Source organism: Palaemon carinicauda, chromosome 6, assembly GCF_036898095.1.
Source record: "Palaemon carinicauda isolate YSFRI2023 chromosome 6, ASM3689809v2, whole genome shotgun sequence".
Taxonomy (NCBI): Eukaryota; Metazoa; Arthropoda; class Malacostraca; order Decapoda; family Palaemonidae; genus Palaemon; species Palaemon carinicauda.
Window position 1 is genome coordinate 4,882,159 of NC_090730.1, and position 20,000 is coordinate 4,902,158.

At 38.1% G+C, this 20,000-nt stretch overlaps 1 protein-coding gene across 1 annotated transcript in view; it reads left to right on the top strand.

Annotated features, from left to right (window-relative positions):
* The window catches only part of LOC137642391 (receptor-type tyrosine-protein phosphatase eta-like), a 33,392-nt gene extending 26,461 nt beyond the window's left edge, over positions 1 to 6,931 (top strand). Inside the window, exons 15-18 of the mRNA XM_068374904.1 lie at positions 632 to 786; positions 3,042 to 3,186; positions 4,223 to 4,301; positions 6,491 to 6,931. Of these exons, the coding sequence (XP_068231005.1) occupies positions 632 to 786; positions 3,042 to 3,186; positions 4,223 to 4,301; positions 6,491 to 6,558 (447 nt within the window). The 3' untranslated portion in view covers positions 6,559 to 6,931. The remainder of the gene's footprint in view (positions 1 to 631; positions 787 to 3,041; positions 3,187 to 4,222; positions 4,302 to 6,490) is intronic.
* The last annotated feature ends 13,069 nt before the right edge of the window (positions 6,932 to 20,000 follow it).

A 20,000-nucleotide genomic window follows, 5' to 3' on the forward strand; every position in this document is an offset into this window, starting at 1 on the left:
ATATATATATATATATATATATATATATATATATATATATATATATATATATATCCTGTATATAAAAATCTTCCAAATAAAGTACTGTTCTCTATGAAAAACATCTAAGGGATACCATTTATCTTTTTAATATTGAGCTCTGGAATATTTTGCGCGAAAACATACGGTATACATCTACAACAAGAAAGTATGTAGGCTTTCGGTTATACCTCTATAGACTTCATCATACTTGAGCAGACATACATGATGTAGGGTTGATACTCATCTTGAAAGTTGATAATTTTATTTCCCTGTATTTCACGATGTTAACTATCTTAGCAAGAGAATTATCTACGTAGAGATTTGCCATATTCTTAATCATATCGCTTTGGCTTTACATTTCTGAAATATTGATTTATGATATAGACAGGATTTACATCAATATTGTATCCAATTACAACTCATTATTCCTCTGACAGCTTTCATAAAATTGCTATATTCCCCTAACCATACCTCATCGCTCAAAAAAAAAAAAAAAAAAAAAAAAAAAAAAAAAAAAAAAAAAAAAAAAAAAAAAAAAAAAAAACACCACTTCAAATAATCCCTATCTACTTTAGTAGTACAACAGAAAAGTGTCCCATGCCCCTTCCAGAGCAGCGACAAAACCAAGAGGACCGTAAGACAGTTCCACTTCACGGCGTGGCCAGACTATGGAGCTCCCACCCATGAAGAACAGCTGCTCGACTTCATTTCCGTGATCAGGAGACAAAAGGAAGGCGTTGGGACACCAATGGTCGTACACTGCAGGTGAGTCCCTATACTTCCACTGCAGGTGAGTCGGTATACCTCCACTGTGGGTGAGTCTGTGTACCTCCACTGCAGCTAGGTCGGTATACCTCCACAGCAGGTGAGGCCGTATACTTCCACTTCAGGTGAGTCCGTATACCTACACTGTGGGCGAGTCATTATACCTCCACTGTAGGTGAGTGGGTATACCTCCACTGCAAGTGTCTCTGTATATCTCCACCGCAGGTGAGACCGTATACCTCCACTGCAGGCAAGTCGGTATACCTCCACTGCAGGCAACACTGTATACTTCCACTTCAGGTGAGTCTGTATACCTTCACTGTAGGCGAGTGCATATACCTCCACTGCAGGTGAGTTTGTGTACATCCACTGCAGGCAAGTGCATATACCTTCACTGCAGGTGAGTTTGTGTATAACCACTGCAGGTGAGTGGGTATACCTCCACTGCAAGTGAGTTTGTATATCCCCACCGCACGTGAGACCGTATACCTCCATTGCAGGCGAGTTAGTATACCTCAATTGAAAGTGAGTTCGTATACATCCTCTGCAGCGACTCCATATAGCTCCACGGCACATAAGTCTGTATATCTCCATCGCAGGCGAGTCGGTATACCTACACTCCAGGCGAGTCGGTATACCTCCACTGCAGGTGAGTTGATATACGTTCCCTGCAGCCAAGCCGATAAACCTCCACTGCAGGTGAGTCCGTATACCTCCACTGCAGGGGAGTCGGTATACCTCTACATACAACTTGAGCAACTAGAAATGAACGCCTCTGACAGACCACTATGGCGCTCACTCTTTAAAGCTGGAGTCAATCAACTTGAAGACACCCGGAACCAGGCAAGACAACAGCGCAGGGAGAGAAGACAAAACCGTCGAGATTGGATACCCCCCCGTTCAACCCAGACCTGACTTACCAGTTGTGTGGCAGAGTGTGTGGATCCATAATTAGTCTTCACAGCCATGCAAGATGGCACCAACGACAACAGATCTAACTTCATCCACATCACAGCGAAGCAGAAGTCGTCTTCGATTCGAAGGACAGCAATAAGCACTGCAGGTGAGTCGGCGGTATACCTACACTGCAGGCAAGTCGCTATACCTCCACTGCAGGTGAGTCCAAATACCTTCACTGTAGGCGAGTCAGTATACCTCCACTGTAGGTGAGTCTGTGTACCTCCACTGCAGATGAGTGCGTATACCTCCACTGCAAGTGAGTCTGTATACTTCCACTCCAGACGAGTCGGTATACTTGGACATTGATTATATACTCTGTTTTGAATGAGCATATCTTTCATTAGCTTCAGGGTTATGGTAGCTCCTTGGAAACATTCCTGCCTAACACTTTGTTGGAGGGGAGTTTAAAACCTGCTAAACCTCAATAGTTTCTAGTAGTGTTTGTAACCTCATCATTCTTGTGAGCTAAGAATTGGGGGTTGGGGGTTGAGGGGAGCAGACAGGTCTACTTGCTGAGTTACCAGATGCCATTGCCTGATTCTCCCTGGTCCTAGCTTGATAGAGTGGGAGCTTTGGGGCTGGTCATATGTATATTTTTTCCTGTCCGTTGTCTTTGCCATTCATGAGTGACCTTTAAAACATTTGGTGTTAAATTAGGGTAAACCTCCCCCCACCTTCCCCCCACCCCACAATGAAAAACTAGTTGAAAGAGATTGGATTGAAAGGTGGAAAGAATTGGTAAAGGGATAAAGTATACGGATAAGAAATGGGTGCAAGCAGAGGTTAAATAAACGTTGCCACGGACATTTAGGAAAGGTAGAGTGCACCGTGTGTGGAGTGCTAAGATATGTTTTATATATATATATATATATATATATATATATATATATAGAGAGAGAGAGAGAGAGAGAGAGAGAGAGAGAGAGAGAGAGAGAGAGAGAGAGAGAGAGAGAGATAGATAGATAGATAGATATATATATATATATATATATATATATATATATATATATATATATATATATATATATATATATATATATCCTAGAAACATAAACACCACACAGTATCTACGTATAACTTGTTTTAATCAAATAAAATATCTATTCTCAAACAATTCTGACCAATTTAGTGGAGAATCACGTTTATTATATTATCTTGATAAAAAAATCTCGTTACAATGTTGCAAGGTAAATTCGTCTCTCTCTCTCTCTCTCTCTCTCTCTCTCTCTCTCTCTCTCTCTCTCTCTCTCTCTCTCTCTCTCCTTTTAAAACTCCTTCCATAACCTTTTCCTCAGTGCCGGCGTTGGGCGCACGGGGACGTTCATCGGCGCCTGGAACCTCATAGACTTGATCAGACGAGACCCGTCCAGTCCCTGGATCGACATTAGGGGAGAGGTCCTGGCTATAAGGGAGTGCAGGCCATCCATGGTGCAGTCTCAGGTAAGGACACTCTTCCAGAAGTTGGGATTCTGATTAACAGGAGGGTTTTTTGATTGACAGAAGCTTTTTTTGCCTATTTCAAAATATAGTAGAGGGGAGGCTTTGCTTCTAACGAGGTAAGATTCCAAAATGTAAAATGTAAATTCTCCTTCATAATTCCAAAATGCATCTTTTATTTTTGACAGTTAGGATATGGAAAGATTAAGAAAGAAGTCTTTGCTTGTAAGGACTATAAATTTAAATATCTCCTCTTAATTCTAAAATAAGATTTCTTTTTTCAGTTTTCTTTTTGTCAATTAAAAATCTTGCTAGGGAAAGACTTAAAGGAAAGTCTTTGCTTCTAGGGAGGTAAGACTCCAAAATATAAATATTGCCTCATAATTCCAAAATGTAGAATTTTTATTTCTCAGTTGTGATAAAGAAAGACTTAAAGAGAAGTCTTTTCTTCTAACGAGGTAAGGCTCCAAAATGTAATGTTCAAAAAGTGTTTAAACAGGCTAATTCTAAAGATGTAGATAAACCTGGGTCAGATATTTTTAACCAAGACAGAGTTGTTTCCCCTATTAATGGAAAGTATTTAGATGAATGATTTTATCTAAAATTATATATATATATATATATATATATATATATATATATATATATATATATATATATATATTGAACAAGAAAACTGAAGGTAAAGCGAGAAAAAAGGTACAGTCGAAGGCTAAAAAGGGGTTTCAGCTAGAACCCTAAGGTACGATGGTAAACCAATCTATAATGCATACAGTTCGCCACATGAGATGTATTGAATGTACTTCACCCTAGGGAAGAGAGGCATATGAGTAAGTTGATCTTTTCCTCAACCATTTACAAACAACGATTTAAAAGATCCAATTTAAGCTAAACATTTAATAAAAGAGAGATGTAAAATATATTTTCTAACATTTTCTCTGCTTTCTGAGGAACTTAAGAAATTTTCTCTGACGAGTGGGAAACCACAGAATGAAAAGAAGACTTAAAATAAGATTTAATGTTTTGATCTTTTTCCCAGGACCAGTTCTTATACCTGTGCAAATGTATAGCGGCTTATTTAGAGAATCCAGTGCGGTGGAGCATGGAGAGTGACTCAGGTAAAATAGGATTAATAAGCTATTCTTGAAGATTATATTCTGCAGACGATAAGGAAGATGTCCTTATGTTAATTATTGGGTATAATTTAAGAATTTCCTTAGATAATCAACGTACAATACAAAAACTAGATTAAAAAATATATATTTTTTAAATTATATTCTCTTCTTTATTATTCAAGTGAAGTGAACAAGATCTCATTTTAATTCTATTTCACGATATTTACATGAAAATAATAATAGTGTTGGATATGATCATAGCATTTCTTTTTTAGATGACCAACGTACATAACAAAAATTGCATTATTTTTTTTTTTTTATTAAATTGTCTTCTTTAATGTTCAACCAAAGAAGTTCTCATTTCCATTTCACGATATTTACATAAAAATAATAACAGAACTCTTATCCGCCATTACTTAATTCTAATCTCATCTATGACCTTTCTACAGAATTTCGTATAACTTTACCTTGTTTCTACGTACAATTTACTTTCATATTCTTTCTATCTTTACTGATTTTCTACAATTCTTTATTTGCCCATTATTTTATTCGATTTTCTCTTATTTTACTTCTCAACTTTCACAAACTTCCATTGATCTTCTCAATTTTCACATACTTCCAATGACCTTCTTCTCAACTTTCAAATACTTCCAATGACCTTCTTCTCAACTTTCACATGCTTCCAATGACCTAAATTTTTACATGCTTCCAATGACCCTTTTCTCAACTTTCACATACTTTCAATGACCTTCTAAACTTTCACATGATTTCAATGACCTTCTCAACTTTCACATGATTCCAATGACCTTCTCAACTTTCACATACTTTCAATGACCTTCTCAACTTTCACATGATTCCAATGACCTCAACTTTCACATACTTCCAATGACCTCAACTTTCACATACTTCCAATGACCTTCTCAACTTTCACATACTTCCAATGACCTTCTTCTCAACTTTCACATGCTTCCAATGACCTAAATTTTTACATGCTTCCAATGACCCTTTTCTCAACTTTCACATACTTTCAATGACCTTCTAAACTTTCACATGATTTCAATGACCTTCTCAACTTTCACATGATTCCAATGACCTTCTCAACTTTCACATACTTTCAATGACCTTCTCAACTTTCACATGATTCCAATGACCTCAACTTTCACATACTTCCAATGACCTCAACTTTCACATACTTCCAATGACCTTCTCAACTTTCACATACTTCCAATGACCTTCTCAACTTTCACATACTTCCAATGATCTTCTTCTCAACTTTCACATACTTCCAATGACCTTCTTCTCAACTTTCACATACTTCCAATGACCTTCTTCTCGACTTTCATATCCTTCCAATGAACACTTCCCAGTAATTTCACGGCATTGACTAGTGTATCATTAACCCATTGTTACTTAGCAAATTCAGATTTATAACCGTATACTGCTGAATAAAATTTCTGAACTATATACCAATCATTATAATTGAAAATGAACTAAACACACTAAAGACTAAGTCAGTAAAAAAAAAATAGTTTTTGAAGGAAAATGTTATTTGATGATTTTGTTAAAGTAACATTGATGAATCATCATCATCATCACCATCTCCTCCTACGCCTATTGACGCAAAGGGCCTCGGTTAGATTTCCCCAGTCGTCTCTATCTTGACATCGTTTCTATCTTGAGCTTTCAATTCAATACTTCTCCATTCATCATCTCCTACTACGCGCTTCATAGTCCTCAGCCATGTAGGTCTGGGCCTTCCATCTCTTCTAGTGCCTTGTGGAGCCCAGCTGATTGTTTGGTGACTAATCTCTCATGGGGAGTGCGAAGATCATAATCAAACCATCTCCATCTACCCCTCATCATGATCTCATCCACATATGGCACTCGAGTAATCTCTCTTATAGCTTCATTTCAAATCCTGTCCTGCCATTTAACCCCCAATATCCTTCTGAGGGCTTTGTTCTCAAATCTACTAAATCTATTGGAGATTGTTTCATTGTCTTACCATGACTCATGTACATAGAGTAACACCGGTCTCACTAAATTGATATATAGTCTGATTTTTATATGCAATTTCAGTCGATTTGATTTCCAAATTTTACTTAACCTAGCCATTATCTGATTTGCTTTTTTCAATCTTTCACTGATGAAAATCTGCAATTTTTTTTACTCAAGTAAATCTTCTTTTCCAGCGCAAGATCAAAGTTATGATAACGACGCTTACGAAGATGAACCTCATATTATTTATGAGAAATGTTAAATATGAAATTAAGAATATAAATTATTTTCTTATTCTAGAACAAATGGATTGTAATATATTTAATCATATCAAGAATGTCGGGAATATAAGAGAATTGGCTTCTCAATTCTCAAATATCTATTTAGTAAAATATATCTTGAAGATATTTCAAATTCATAGTTTCCATGATATTTTTGGGATAATTTTATGTTATATAGTTATAAAGAAAAAAAATAATAGTTTGGGAATTTTGTTTTACTTTATCGACCTTTAGGAGAATATCGGTATATCTTTCTATAGTACTCTTATATTTTTCTATATATCTCTGTCTAACACAATTATAAATGTGATTTAAGCATGTATTTATGTCTATTTACATTTTCCTGTACTCAACAAGTTTGCGTTTAGTTGTATTTATGTATAATACAGGTACAGTAAGTAAATAAATAAATATGTATATATATATATATATATATATATATATATATATATATATATATATATATATATATATATATATATGTGTGTGTGTGTGTGTGTGTGAATATATATGTGTATGTATATATAAATTCCTAATTATATATACTATATATATAAATATACATATATATATAATTATATATGTATATAATATATATATGTATATACATATATACATATATACAGTATATACAGTATATATAAATATATATATATACATATATATATATATATATATATATATATATATATATATATATACAGTATACTGTATATAATATATATATATATATGTAATTATATATATACATATAATATATATATATGTAGAGTATATATATATATATTTACAATATATATATATATACATATATATATTGTAAATATATATATATATATATATATATATATATATATATATATATATGTAATTATATATATACATATAATATATATATGTACAGTATATATATATATATATATATATATATATATATATATATATATATATATATATATATGTATATATATACATATATATATATATATATATATATATATATATATATATATATATATATATTGTAAATATATATATATATATATATATATATATATATATGTATGTATTTATGTATGTGAATTTTCACAGATCAGAAAATTATTTCCAATAATACTTTGGAAAAATAACCTATTATCCAAGAAATTGTAAATTTGATAAACTAACACTTAATAAAAGTCTAACATTTTCCAAATTACTTAACAAAATCCGAAATGTTTAATATCCTAATTTATATATTATCCTTTTAATACTCTGTTAACTACTGTATATCTATCCTATTCCCATAGCTCAGTTTATCAAAAGTGACAAACTAATGCAAATTAGTTTCGTTGGACTTTTTTTAAAGTGAATTTCATTAGATGGTTTTAAAAGATAATGTAAATAATTATTTTACTGTATTCATTCCTTTTAATCTGTATATGAATAAAGGTCAGTTTTATACATTATATGTATTTATTCATTAAACCTTCTTCACGGAATACTTCTAAGCCGCTGATTTTATGATCTTTTCATTTATTAAAAACAGAGTATTCTGAATAACAACAACAGCAAAAACAATAACAACAACAACAACATTATTATTATTATTTGTTGAGCTACAACCCTAGTTGGAAAAGCAGCATGCTATAAGCCCAGGGGCTCCAACAGGGAAAATAGCCCAGTGTGGAAAGGAAACAAGGAATAACAAAATATTCTAAGAACAGTAACATTAAAATAAATATCTCCTAAATAAACTCTAAAAATTTTAACAAAACAAGAGGAAGAGAAATAAGATAGAATGGTGCCGGAGTGTACCCTCAAGCAAGTGAACTCCAACAACAAAAATAATAATAATAATAATAATAATAATAATAATAATAATAATAATAATAATAATAATAATAATAATAATAATAATAATAATAATAACAGATATTCTAATCCCTCAATTCCACCCAACAATTGACAGATCGACTAACAGGATAAGAATAGAATAAATTAAGGCAAGGAACTGGGCGAGTGGATCAATTTCTTTTTATAAAAATGATTGAGAAGCAAGATTGAACACATTGCGAATGTATGGTATAGATGAGAAGTTATTAAGAGCGATTAAACCTTTATACTGAAGTTGAAACATGTTTTATAATATATATAATTTTGAGTGACTGGTCAAGTATGACACAGGGCATGAGACAAGGATGGGTGAGGTCAGTTGAATCAGTAGAACTTCAAAAGTTCAAAGTTGGAGCAAATGCTTTTTTGTTGACCAGGCGGACATGAGTCTTTTTATAGTTTAGTTATGACATATTTGTTTTTGATGTTGTTAATAGTTTATATATGACATGTCTGTTTTGACGTTGTTACTTATTGTTAATTTGTTCTCTTCATTTATTTATTTCCTTATTTCCTTTCCTCACTGGGATATTTTTTCCTGTTGGAGCCCCTGGGCTTGTAGCATCTTGCTTTTCTAACTAGGGTTGTAGCTTGGATAGTAATAATAATAATAATAATAATAATAATAATATAGATTAAGTAATGTGAAAAGTCGAAGAAAGAGGAATTCTTGAAAGGGTTGAATAGATGGAGTGAAAGCGTATTTAACCCTTTCACTGCCAGTGGTGAATTCAACAAAACATCTGATGAAGCAAAATCTTTCAGGACCACAGAAATCCTATCTTGTTGATTTTGGAGCCTTTGTAGGGTGACGGCCAGATCCGTTTTCATTCATAGAAAATGGGAATATTATGAAGTGGGGTGGACTATGGCCGTCATTCTAAAATCGAGTTCGTAGAAAACTGGAATATTCTGAACTGTGGCCGTCGTTCTAAAAACGATTTTGGCGGGAGAAGCTAACTTAAAAAAACCCACCTAACCTATGCTAAAGGCCGTATCCTTACCCAAGGGGGCTTCACCCCCGGACCCCCCCCCCCCCCTGCCCCCCCTTACCTACTACGGGAGCGCGAAGATTCGCGGCCGGAGTAAGAACTCAAGCCACAAATTTTCAGGTAATTTAGGGTTTTCGGCAAAAAACATAAAAGTGTGCGTTTAAGCACATATTTAAGATCCGTAGACCATTTCCAAACGTTTTTATTCTATACAAGATAACAGTCAAAGCGATAATAAGCAAATTAGGACGCTTGGCCGTAGCGCTACAAACTACCCTTGATTTTTATTGAAAAGCTCTCATCAAGCTCGTTCTGATAAATACCAACTTGCTATGGTTTCATTAATTTTAAAAGAGGCTTCCCTTTTTACAAATTTTAATTAAGTCACTAATGGCAGTGAAAGGGTTAAAGCAAGATCTTCGATATCAATTTCAGGTTAGATTCCCATTTAAAACAAGGTACGATTCAATACTCAATTTGTAGCGCTAGTGATATTTTTTTTTTTTCATTCAACGAATTAACCTTATCATGCCTTTGCACGCCAACACAAACAAGAAAGCATTAAATATATGAATTTCATTACATGTGTTTCTTAACTGTATTCCCAACTGTTACGGGTAGTAGTGGGCGATGAGGTAACGTCCCTAACTAGAGAACGCCAGACTGGGGTTCGAGTCCCGCTCAAACTCTTTAGTTTCTTTGGTCGCTGCAACCTCATCAACCTTGTGAGCTAAGGAGCCTACAGGTCTATCTGCTGAGTCATCAGCAGCCATTGCCTGGCCCTCCTAGATCCTAGCTTGAGTGGAGAGGGGGCTTGGGCGCTGATCATATGTATATATGGTCAGTCTCTAGGGCACTATCCTGCTCGATAGGGCAATGTCACTGTCTCTTGACCCTGCCATTCATGAGTGGCCTTTAAACCTTTAAACTGCAGAAAATACAATGAATATCTTATCAGATTATCTAATAGTCTTTTAGCAAGTTTCGGTATTAATTTAATTCACTACAAAAACTCGATATCAACTCCCCCCCCCCCCTACATCATGGACCTCTTTCCATACTGTAGACAATACCATAGAGATTAGTTAATAATATTATCTACAGTATACTATCATTACTAACTGTATTATTTGCTTATCACAGAAGACAATGTGATAGATGTGCCATACTCAAAATAATAATTACACTTTAAAAATTCAACTTAAATGCATTTATATTATCCTAGTATGAAAAATAAAACCATTTAGCCTCAATGAAAATCCATAGTTTAGTTTGTAGAAAGTTATAATAAGGTATTCGAATGATAAAATAGTTCAACATGAAAAAAAAATCTACAGCTAGTCGATTCCTAACACAATCAATTTAAAACACAACTGTATGGAACAAAACATTTCAACGGACCTTTAAAACATTAAGAAACATTTAGAAATTTCCAACCCTTAACCCCAAGGGGGTTACTTTTTTCCCAGCACATTTTGCAGTATATTTTTTTCAAATTGCTCTAACAGCCTTAACTTTTGTCATAGAGAGGTCAGGTTGGTCTCATTCTCTTGGAAAATGCTGAATTTTCTCAAAAAATTATCAAAAATATGAAAAAAAAAAAAAATTTATAGCATTTTTTTGCAAGGACGTACCGGTACGTCCATGGGGGTAAAGGGATGGCTTTTGTGAAACGTACCAGTACGTCCTTTGGGGGTAAAAGGGATAATATATACTGTATTTTAATCAAGTGATAAGAAAAGAGAGCTTTGGAGTTTCAGATGGCTCTTGTAAGAAATAAGAATCATCATTAAAATAATTTGCTTGGATGATTAATTGATAGACTGGCACGTGATAAACGTGAGAAATTTTGTTTGAGCACAAAATTATTTTTATCTCATTTAAAAAAATTAGGTTAAAAGTAGAATAATTATATAAACATTATTATAAATGAGATGTGTATATATATATGTATATGTATGCATATATATATATACATATATATATATATATATATATATATATATATATATATATATATATACATATATATATATATATATATATATATATATATATATATATATATATATATATATATATATATATATATTATATATGTTTTTGGGCTCAAGCCATGTCGTCCTGATGGAAGTTCCTATAGGGTAGCTTCCTAGGGTATATTACAACTACGGCGATATTCCCAGAGAATTTACCTTAAGGTACCAGAATTCTAACTCCTGGAGCGAGTATCCCTCGTGAAAGGGATATTGCGACATATCAGAGGACGTATTCTTGACACGCCACATGGCAATCTACATCCTGGACAGAGATTTCGTCTCGTAGGAGGTGATTGGCGAGATACGAATTCGGGAAAGAAAAAGGGGAGCCGCTCCCAAGGCTTCCCTATCCTCCGATTCGTATGCGTGCCTGGCGCCAATCCTGGCGCCATCTGTATTCCTTTTTGCGTAGCTTAACAATTCGGTGTTTTTTCCTGTGTTTCTCGCAAATCTTGGATTTATTCTACTTTTTCATGGCTTCTCCGTCTTCGTTGGCCTCTGATAAGTTGAGGTGTAGTCCTCTGGTTCTTTTGCTGCCGGCTGGCATCGGTCTTGTACCTTTGCCGGCCGGCTTATGTCAGCCCTTGTCTGCCGGTCACCAAGAGTGTGGCCGGCAGCTGGGTACTACCTTGTGTAGTTGCTGGCCGGCAGCCATTGCCGGCCAACATTGGCTGTTACCGGCCGGCAGTTGCTGCCGACCGGCACATGCATTTGAACCAGAGTGCTGCCGCCTTATAGCTGTTAAGTAGTATACTTTAAAGCTAGTTATGGTGTGTGCCGGCCGGCAAAGGCAGGCCGGCACACATCCCCCTATACTGTACTAGTATTCTTCAGTATAACATATACAGTAAGAAGAAAACTATGGTAAGGGTTTTGGTACAGCACTGTGTCTTCTAACACTATTGTGTTTTCTCGCACATCCCTTTGCTGTTGCCCTACAGATAGGAAAGTGAGTTCTTTCCTGCCTATTATCCAGGATTTTAAAATCATTGCTTAGGTGTGAGCTCCACCTGTTTCCTCTAGAAACCTTGCATTGGTTACTCTAGAAGAGATTAACCATTTTGATTTTATTATCTGGAAGGCTGCAACAATGGGTTGTGAGGGAAACACAAGTGTGTGTCTTTCCTTTATGAATTGTTATGCTATACTATGCATATCCAGTGATACATAGTTCACTTGATACTCATGGAAATTTCTTCTCTTTACAGGAGGACCCTCCGAAGTGCGGAAATGTTTTCTGCAACGTCCGCAGCAAGAACCTCTGCGGACATGAGTGTTGTAGGAGACACGCAGCATGCGCTGTCTCCAAGGATGATCTCCAGTATTGGGACCCTCAGGTATGTACTGTATGCACTAACCTGATTACTGAGGCTTTTGATTCCCCTAAGACGGCGGAATCAAGGGATTTAGCAAGGGAGAAGCTTCGTACCTGGGTAAGGGGCTTCCAAAAGAACACCTCTGGCCCTTATCTTCCAAGTGAGAAGATGAGGGCGTATCTTTTTCCCAAGGCATCAGCTGATGCAGTGATTCCCCAGCCTCAAGAGGAGATCCCCCAAGATCAGGTCCAGGTGGACGTTGAAGTCGCAGTCGCGATGCAAGACATCCAGTTAGATGACAGGATGTCTGACCTGGACGAGCGTTTGGAACAAGACCTCCTGGCAGAAGGTCAGGATGAAGTTCAAACCCCGGATGTCGTAGAGGATGAGGTCGACGAGGTGTCGGCTACTCCGGTTCAGATTCCGGAGCCTATTCCCTCAACATCGGCCGGTCTCCCAGTAGAACTGGGACAGGCCCTCTCTTCGATTGTTGGAATGATCCAACAAATGCAGAAGGAGAATCAGGAGAAGGCGGCTGCTATGGAACTGCGGATGCAGTCCCTGGCAGAATCACATGGGCCCCGGAAAAGGCTCAATGTGAAAGACCTTCCCTTATGCTCAGATGCTAACCCATGGAGGTATGCTGAGCACATGCCGATGACGACTGGAAAGATCGTCATCTCAGATAAGCTGGGTTCAGTTCCCCTAGAGGAGGTGGAATTCTGGCCCAGCAAGGCATCATATCCGGACTGCTATGTCCGGCTGAGAAAAGAACCAGCTTCAAGGGAGGAGACAGAGCCGAAGGAGGTCATAATTATGGACCACGCTAAGGCTCAAGCCCTACTTTCATCCTCGATGAAAGAGAGGGGCTTCTCTAACTCGAAGGTAGCTGCATTGAGCAAGAAGCTCCCTTCTTTTGTGTCCTCTCCTGCTAGAGCCTTCCCCTTTTTACAGAAAGGGTTTGCGGCTGTCCTAAAGGCAGTCGAGGCCGGCAAGCCTTGCCCCTCCCTGGAGGAGTGTAAACCCTTGTCGCTGGCCCTGCCTATGGACCACAAAGACTGGAAGGATGTCCATCTGACGTTCTCAGTGGGAAAGTTGGAGGCTGATATTGCCGGACGGCAATTCGGCGAGGACCTCCCCAAGCTGTCCGACTCTCTTTTACGAAGAGAGTTCGAGACAAAAGAAAGACTGGCTGCCTCAATGTCTCATCAGACTACTCTTGAGACGATGGCAAGTGACCCCAAGGTCCATGAAATGTTCATGGTGGTGGCTAAGTCTCACCTAGCCACAGTGACGAAGGACCTTTATAGCTTCGTCAAGGCAAGGAGAGCTTGCAGGGATTTCGTGTTCACCGGGGCTACGGTGAGACACGAGCCAAGGAAGTTAATCTCCTCCAACATTTGGGGAAAAGACCTTTTCCCTACCGATGTGGTCAAAGAAGTTGTTGATAAGGCCGCCGTGGAGAATAGAAACCTTCTCCAGAAGTGGGGCCTGGCTACCAAAAGAAAGTCTTCCCCGGATGAGGGTCCTCAACCAAAGAGGAAGAATATGAGGACTAGGCTACCGTCTCGGCCAGCCAAGCCTTTTAGACAGCAACAGCAACTGCAATTGACATTGCCTCCAGTGCCCCAGATGGTGGCACAAACCCCGACCACTTTTCAGTGGGTACCCCAGGCTGTGCCAGGTCAGTCCACCGCATTCACCCCAACGTTCGAAGGACAGTCTTCTTCCTTTCGTGCAAAACCTAGAGGAGCAGCCAGAGGCTCGTCTAGGCGCCCCTCAAGGGGAAGGGGATTCAGAGGTGGTCGTGGTCAGGGAGGCAAGACCTCAGGACGGCAGTCCAAGTGAAACGATACCGGTAGGAGGGAGACTGATGAAATTTTGGGATCGCTGGACCTTCGATCCCTGGGCCCAAAGCCTACTCAAGAATGGACTGGGCTGGAGCTGGTACAGCACTCCACCCCCGTGCCTTCGGTTTTTCCAACACTCCACCCCCGTTCTGGAGGAGTACGTTCAAGAACTGTTGGAGAAAAAGGTGATCCGAAAGGTGAAGTCCATCAAATTCCAAGGGAGGCTGTTTTGTGTTCCCAAGAAAGACTCGGAAAAGCTCAGAGTCATTCTGGACTTGTCGCCACTCAACAAGTTCATAGTGAATTGCAAATTCAAGATGCTAACACTGCAACACATAAGGACCTTACTGCCCAAGAGGGCATACTCAGTCTCTATAGACTTGTCAGACGCCTATTGGCACATTCCAATCAGCCGTCGACTCTCCCCCTACCTAGGGTTCAGGCTACAACGGAGACTATACGCCTTCAGAGCCATGCCATTCGGGCTAAACATAGCCCCAAGGATTTTCACGAAGCTTGCGAGCGCAGCTCTCAAACAATTACGCCTAAAGGGAATTCAGGTAGTAGTCTACCTGGACGACTGGCTGGTGTGGGCAGCATCCGAGACCGAATGCTTGCAAGCTTCCAGTCAGGTGATCCAGTTCCTAGAGTAACTAGGCTTCAAGATCAACAGAAAAAAGTCTCGACTTTCTCCATCCCAAAAGTTCCAGTGGCTGGGAATCCACTGGGACCTTCTGTCACACAGTTTCTCCATCCCGACGAAGAAAAGGAAGGAGATAGCGGGCTCTGTCAAGAGACTTCTAGATTCCGAAAGGATATCAAGACGCAAACAGGAGAGGGTACTAGGCTCTCTCCAGTTTGCTTCAGTGACAGACCCAGTGCTAAGAGCACAGCTAAAGGATGCAACCGGAGTTTGGAGAAGGTATGCATCAAACGCGCGAAGAGATCTGAGAAGACCAGTGCCGCCTCGGCTACGTACTCTTCTCAGGCCTTGGTCCCAAGCCAGACATCTAAAGAAGTCGGTTCTTCTTCAGCCACCTCCCCCGTCGATGACGATTCACTCAGACGCCTCAAAGGAGGGATGGGGAGGTCACTCTCATCGGAAAAAAGTCCAGGGGACTTGGTCCAAGCTATTCAGGACCTTTCATATAAACTTTCTAGAAGCTATGGCAGTGCTCCTTACCTTAAAGAAAGTCTCCCCGCGTCACTCGATCCACATAAGATTGGTGATGGACAGCGAGGTGGTTGTGAGATGCTTGAATCGACAAGGGTCGAGGTCACCACCTCTCAACCAGGTGATGTTAGCCGTCTTCCGATTGGCGGAAAAGAAGAAGTGGTACCTGTCGGCAGTTCACCTTCAAGGAGTCCGCAATGTGACAGCGGACGCTCTATCCAGGTTCACACCGATAGAGTCGGAATGGTCCTTAGACGCAGGATCATTCTCCTTCATTCTGAATCAAGTCCCAGAACTGCAGATAGACCTCTTTGCGACGAAAGACAACAAGAAGTTGCCCCTGTACGTGTCCCCGTACGAGGACCCCTTAGCGGAAGCAGTGGACGCGATGTCCCTCGACTGGAACAGATGGTCCAGGATTTATCTGTTCCCTCCTCACAACCTTCTGTTGAGGGTCCTCAACAAACTGAGATCCTTCAAGGGGGTAGCGGCAATAGTGGCCCACAAGTGGCCGAACAGTATGTGGTTCCCCTTGGCATTGGAACTACAGATGAAGTTTGTGCCGCTACCACATCCAGTTCTGACCCAGCGAGTCCAGAAGTCGACTGTCTGCGCTTCATTACAGAAAACCCGGACCCTGCAGCTCATGATTTTCTCGCCCTTGCGGTGAGAAAGCGTTTCGGGATTTCGAAAGCCAGCATAGACTTCCTAGAGGAATATAAGTGCAAATCGACTAGAAGGCAATATGAGTCATCTTGGAGAAAATGGGTGGCCTTTGTAAAGGCAAAGAATCCGCAGGAGATCTCAACAGACTTCTGCTTATCTTTCTTCATCCACCTCCATGGCCAAGGGTTGGCAGCTAACACGATTTCAGTGTGTAAATCTGCTTTGATGAGACCCATTTTATTTGCCTTCCAGATCGACCTAGGTAACGAGATCTTTAATAAAGTTCCGAAAGCCTGCGCTAGGCTCAGACCTTCAGCACCTCCAAAGCCCATCTCATGGTCTTTAGACAAAGTTATTCATTTCGCCTCCCTGTTGAGCAATGAAGAATGTGCGTTAAAGGATTTGACGCAAAAAGTTATTTTCCTATTTGCACTCGCGTCCGGGGCCAGGGTTAGTGAGATCGTAGCCCTCTCGAGAGAGGCAGGTCGTGTTCAGTTCCTGGATGGGGGGGATCTGAACCTGTTTCCGGATCCTACGTTTCTCGCCAAGAATGAGTTACCCACCAACAGGTGGGGTCCCTGGAGAATCTGCCCTCTGAAAGAAGATGCATCTCTATGTCCAGTAGAATGCCTAAAGGTCTATCTTCATAGAACTTCAGACTTCAAGGGTGGTCAACTATTTAGGGGAGAAACATCAGGCTCAAATTTATCTCTGAATCAACTCAGAGCGAAAATCACATATTTTATTCGCAGAGCGGATCCTGACAGTACACCCGCAGGTCACGATCCGAGGAAAGTTGCCTCATCCCTAAATTTCTTTGATTGTATGGATTTTGAACATCTCCGTTCATACACGGGCTGGAAGTCTTCCAGAGTGTTCTTTCGCCACTATGCGAAGCAAGTAGAGGAACTAAAGAGATCTGTGGTAGCAGTGGGTCGTGTAGTTAACCCTACTGTTTAACTCTGCGAGGAACAGTGGTCTTAATTGGGACAATTAAGTCCAGGGTGAGTGTGTAGGTACATACTGTACTACAAACTAAATGAGGGCACCGAGTGCCTACATAGACTGTTCCTTTTTCAAAGGTGAACCTAGCATAAGTACAGACATGTGTGCCGAGCGTTTCTAACGCTAATGTGATTGATTTGTAATACACTTTTATGACTTGATACCTCGGTATCTTAAAAAAGTGGCGTTTAATGGTTTTTCTTTCAGATAAACAAGTTCTGTTTACTATCATACTTATGCTTAAAGTTTTGGGTTATCCTCTTTTATATATATATATATATATATATATATATATATATATATATATATATATATATATATATATATATATATATATATATATATATATATATATTTGTTGTTAACCTGTCTATTTATTGTCTGTCAATAAACTTGTTCTTGAGAACCTTGCGTCTCTTTCACCTGTGTCAATTTATTGGTATAATTGAGCATTTAATTCTATGTATCTTATCTGGGATAATTCTGGTAGAATTGTTCTGTTATGCAAGCTATGTTGCATTGGTTTATGTAGTCCCCTAATGGGAGGACTCCGTCCCATAAAGGGACGAAAGCGGTTTTATTAGTTTCTTCCTATGTGGATATAAACCTTTGTCCAATACAAGTATTGTGCGGATTACTGGTCAATATATATTGACGCAGTGGTTCTATATAAACTATGCTTTACTTAATATAGGGCGAGACCACTATATTAGCTTGCCTGGTATTCATACATAGGTATATGTACTCTTCGAGACTTTTCCAGAGTCTAGTAGGACTCTTCCCTGTAGGGGGCAGGAAGCTCTAACATAGTTTATAGTTAGTTGAAAAGATGTATAACGGTAACATCTTAGGTCTCTAGGTCTAGTCGACCGGGAAAAAATTACCTCCGGGGAGTACGGCACGTTCTGAGAATCCACAGATACAGTAATGCTCTGGTACACTTCCATCAGGACGACATGGCTTGAGCCCAAAAAACGGATTTTGAGCGAAGCGAAAAATCTATTTTTGGGTGAGATGGCCATGTCGTCCTGATGGACCCGCCCTTGCCTTTCTAAGAAAGGGCTGTAGGACCCCTCCCTACATACAGTATCTGTAGCACCTCGTGTACGCTACAAGGAATACAGATGGCGCCAGGATTGGCGCCAGGCACGCATACGAATCGGAGGATAGGGAAGCCTTGGGAGCGGCTCCCCTTTTTCTTTCCCGAATTCGTATCTCGCCAATCACCTCCTACGAGACGAAATCTCTGTCCAGGATGTAGATTGCCATGTGGCGTGTCAAGAATACGTCCTCTGATATGTCGCGATATCCCTTTCACGAGGGATACTCGCTCCAGGAGTTAGAATTCTGGTACCTTAAGGTAAATTCTCTGGGAATATCACCGTAGTTGTAATATACCCTAGGAAGCTACCCTATAGGAACTTCCATCAGGACGACATGGCCATCTCACCCAAAAATAGATTTTTCGCTTCGCTCAAAATCCGTTATATATATATATATATATATATATATATATATATATATATATATATATATATATATATATATATATATATATATGTGTGTGTGTGTGTGTGTGTGTGTTCTAGTGTGCGCGACCCGTCGAAAATGCCTGCTAAATATTCCGATAGATATGCACTCGCACGGACACCCTGTCTCACCAGGGTATGACTACTCCATCTCCTCCTACTGAGGGACGATGGGAGTTGACCGTTACTGGAAAGAATATATATATATATATATATATATATATATATATATATATATATATATATATATATATAATATATGTATGTATATATATACATATGCATATATATATGTATATAGCCTATATACATATATATGTATATATATGTATATATATACATATATATACACATATATATGTATATACATATACATATATATATATGTATGTATATATATATATATTTATATGTATATATACATATATATATATGTATATATACACACATATATATATATATATATATATATATATATATATGTATATATACACATATATATATATATATATATATATATATATATATATATATATATATACATACACATATAAATATAAATATATATACATATATATATATATATATGTATGTATATATTTATTTATATATACATATATATATATATATATATATATATATATATATATATATATATATATATATATATATATATATATATATCCTCTTTATTATATAGTGGAGAAGTTCGTAAAAAATCCCCATAACTAACAGATTAAGAAACCAGGAAATCTTATATGAAGAAAATAGAATAATTCCTATTGGACGAATACCAATAATTGTACCTAGATCACAATGTAATTCACCCTTTGATTGATATGCCAAAAGGTTCTATTAAAAGTTCATGTTCTCTTAAATAGCTATTTTCTGCAAGTATTCCAAAGTAGTGATAGGCAATAAACACTTTTCGAATAGCAGAACTTCAGCTATTCTGAATCAGAGAGATTTAGAACGAA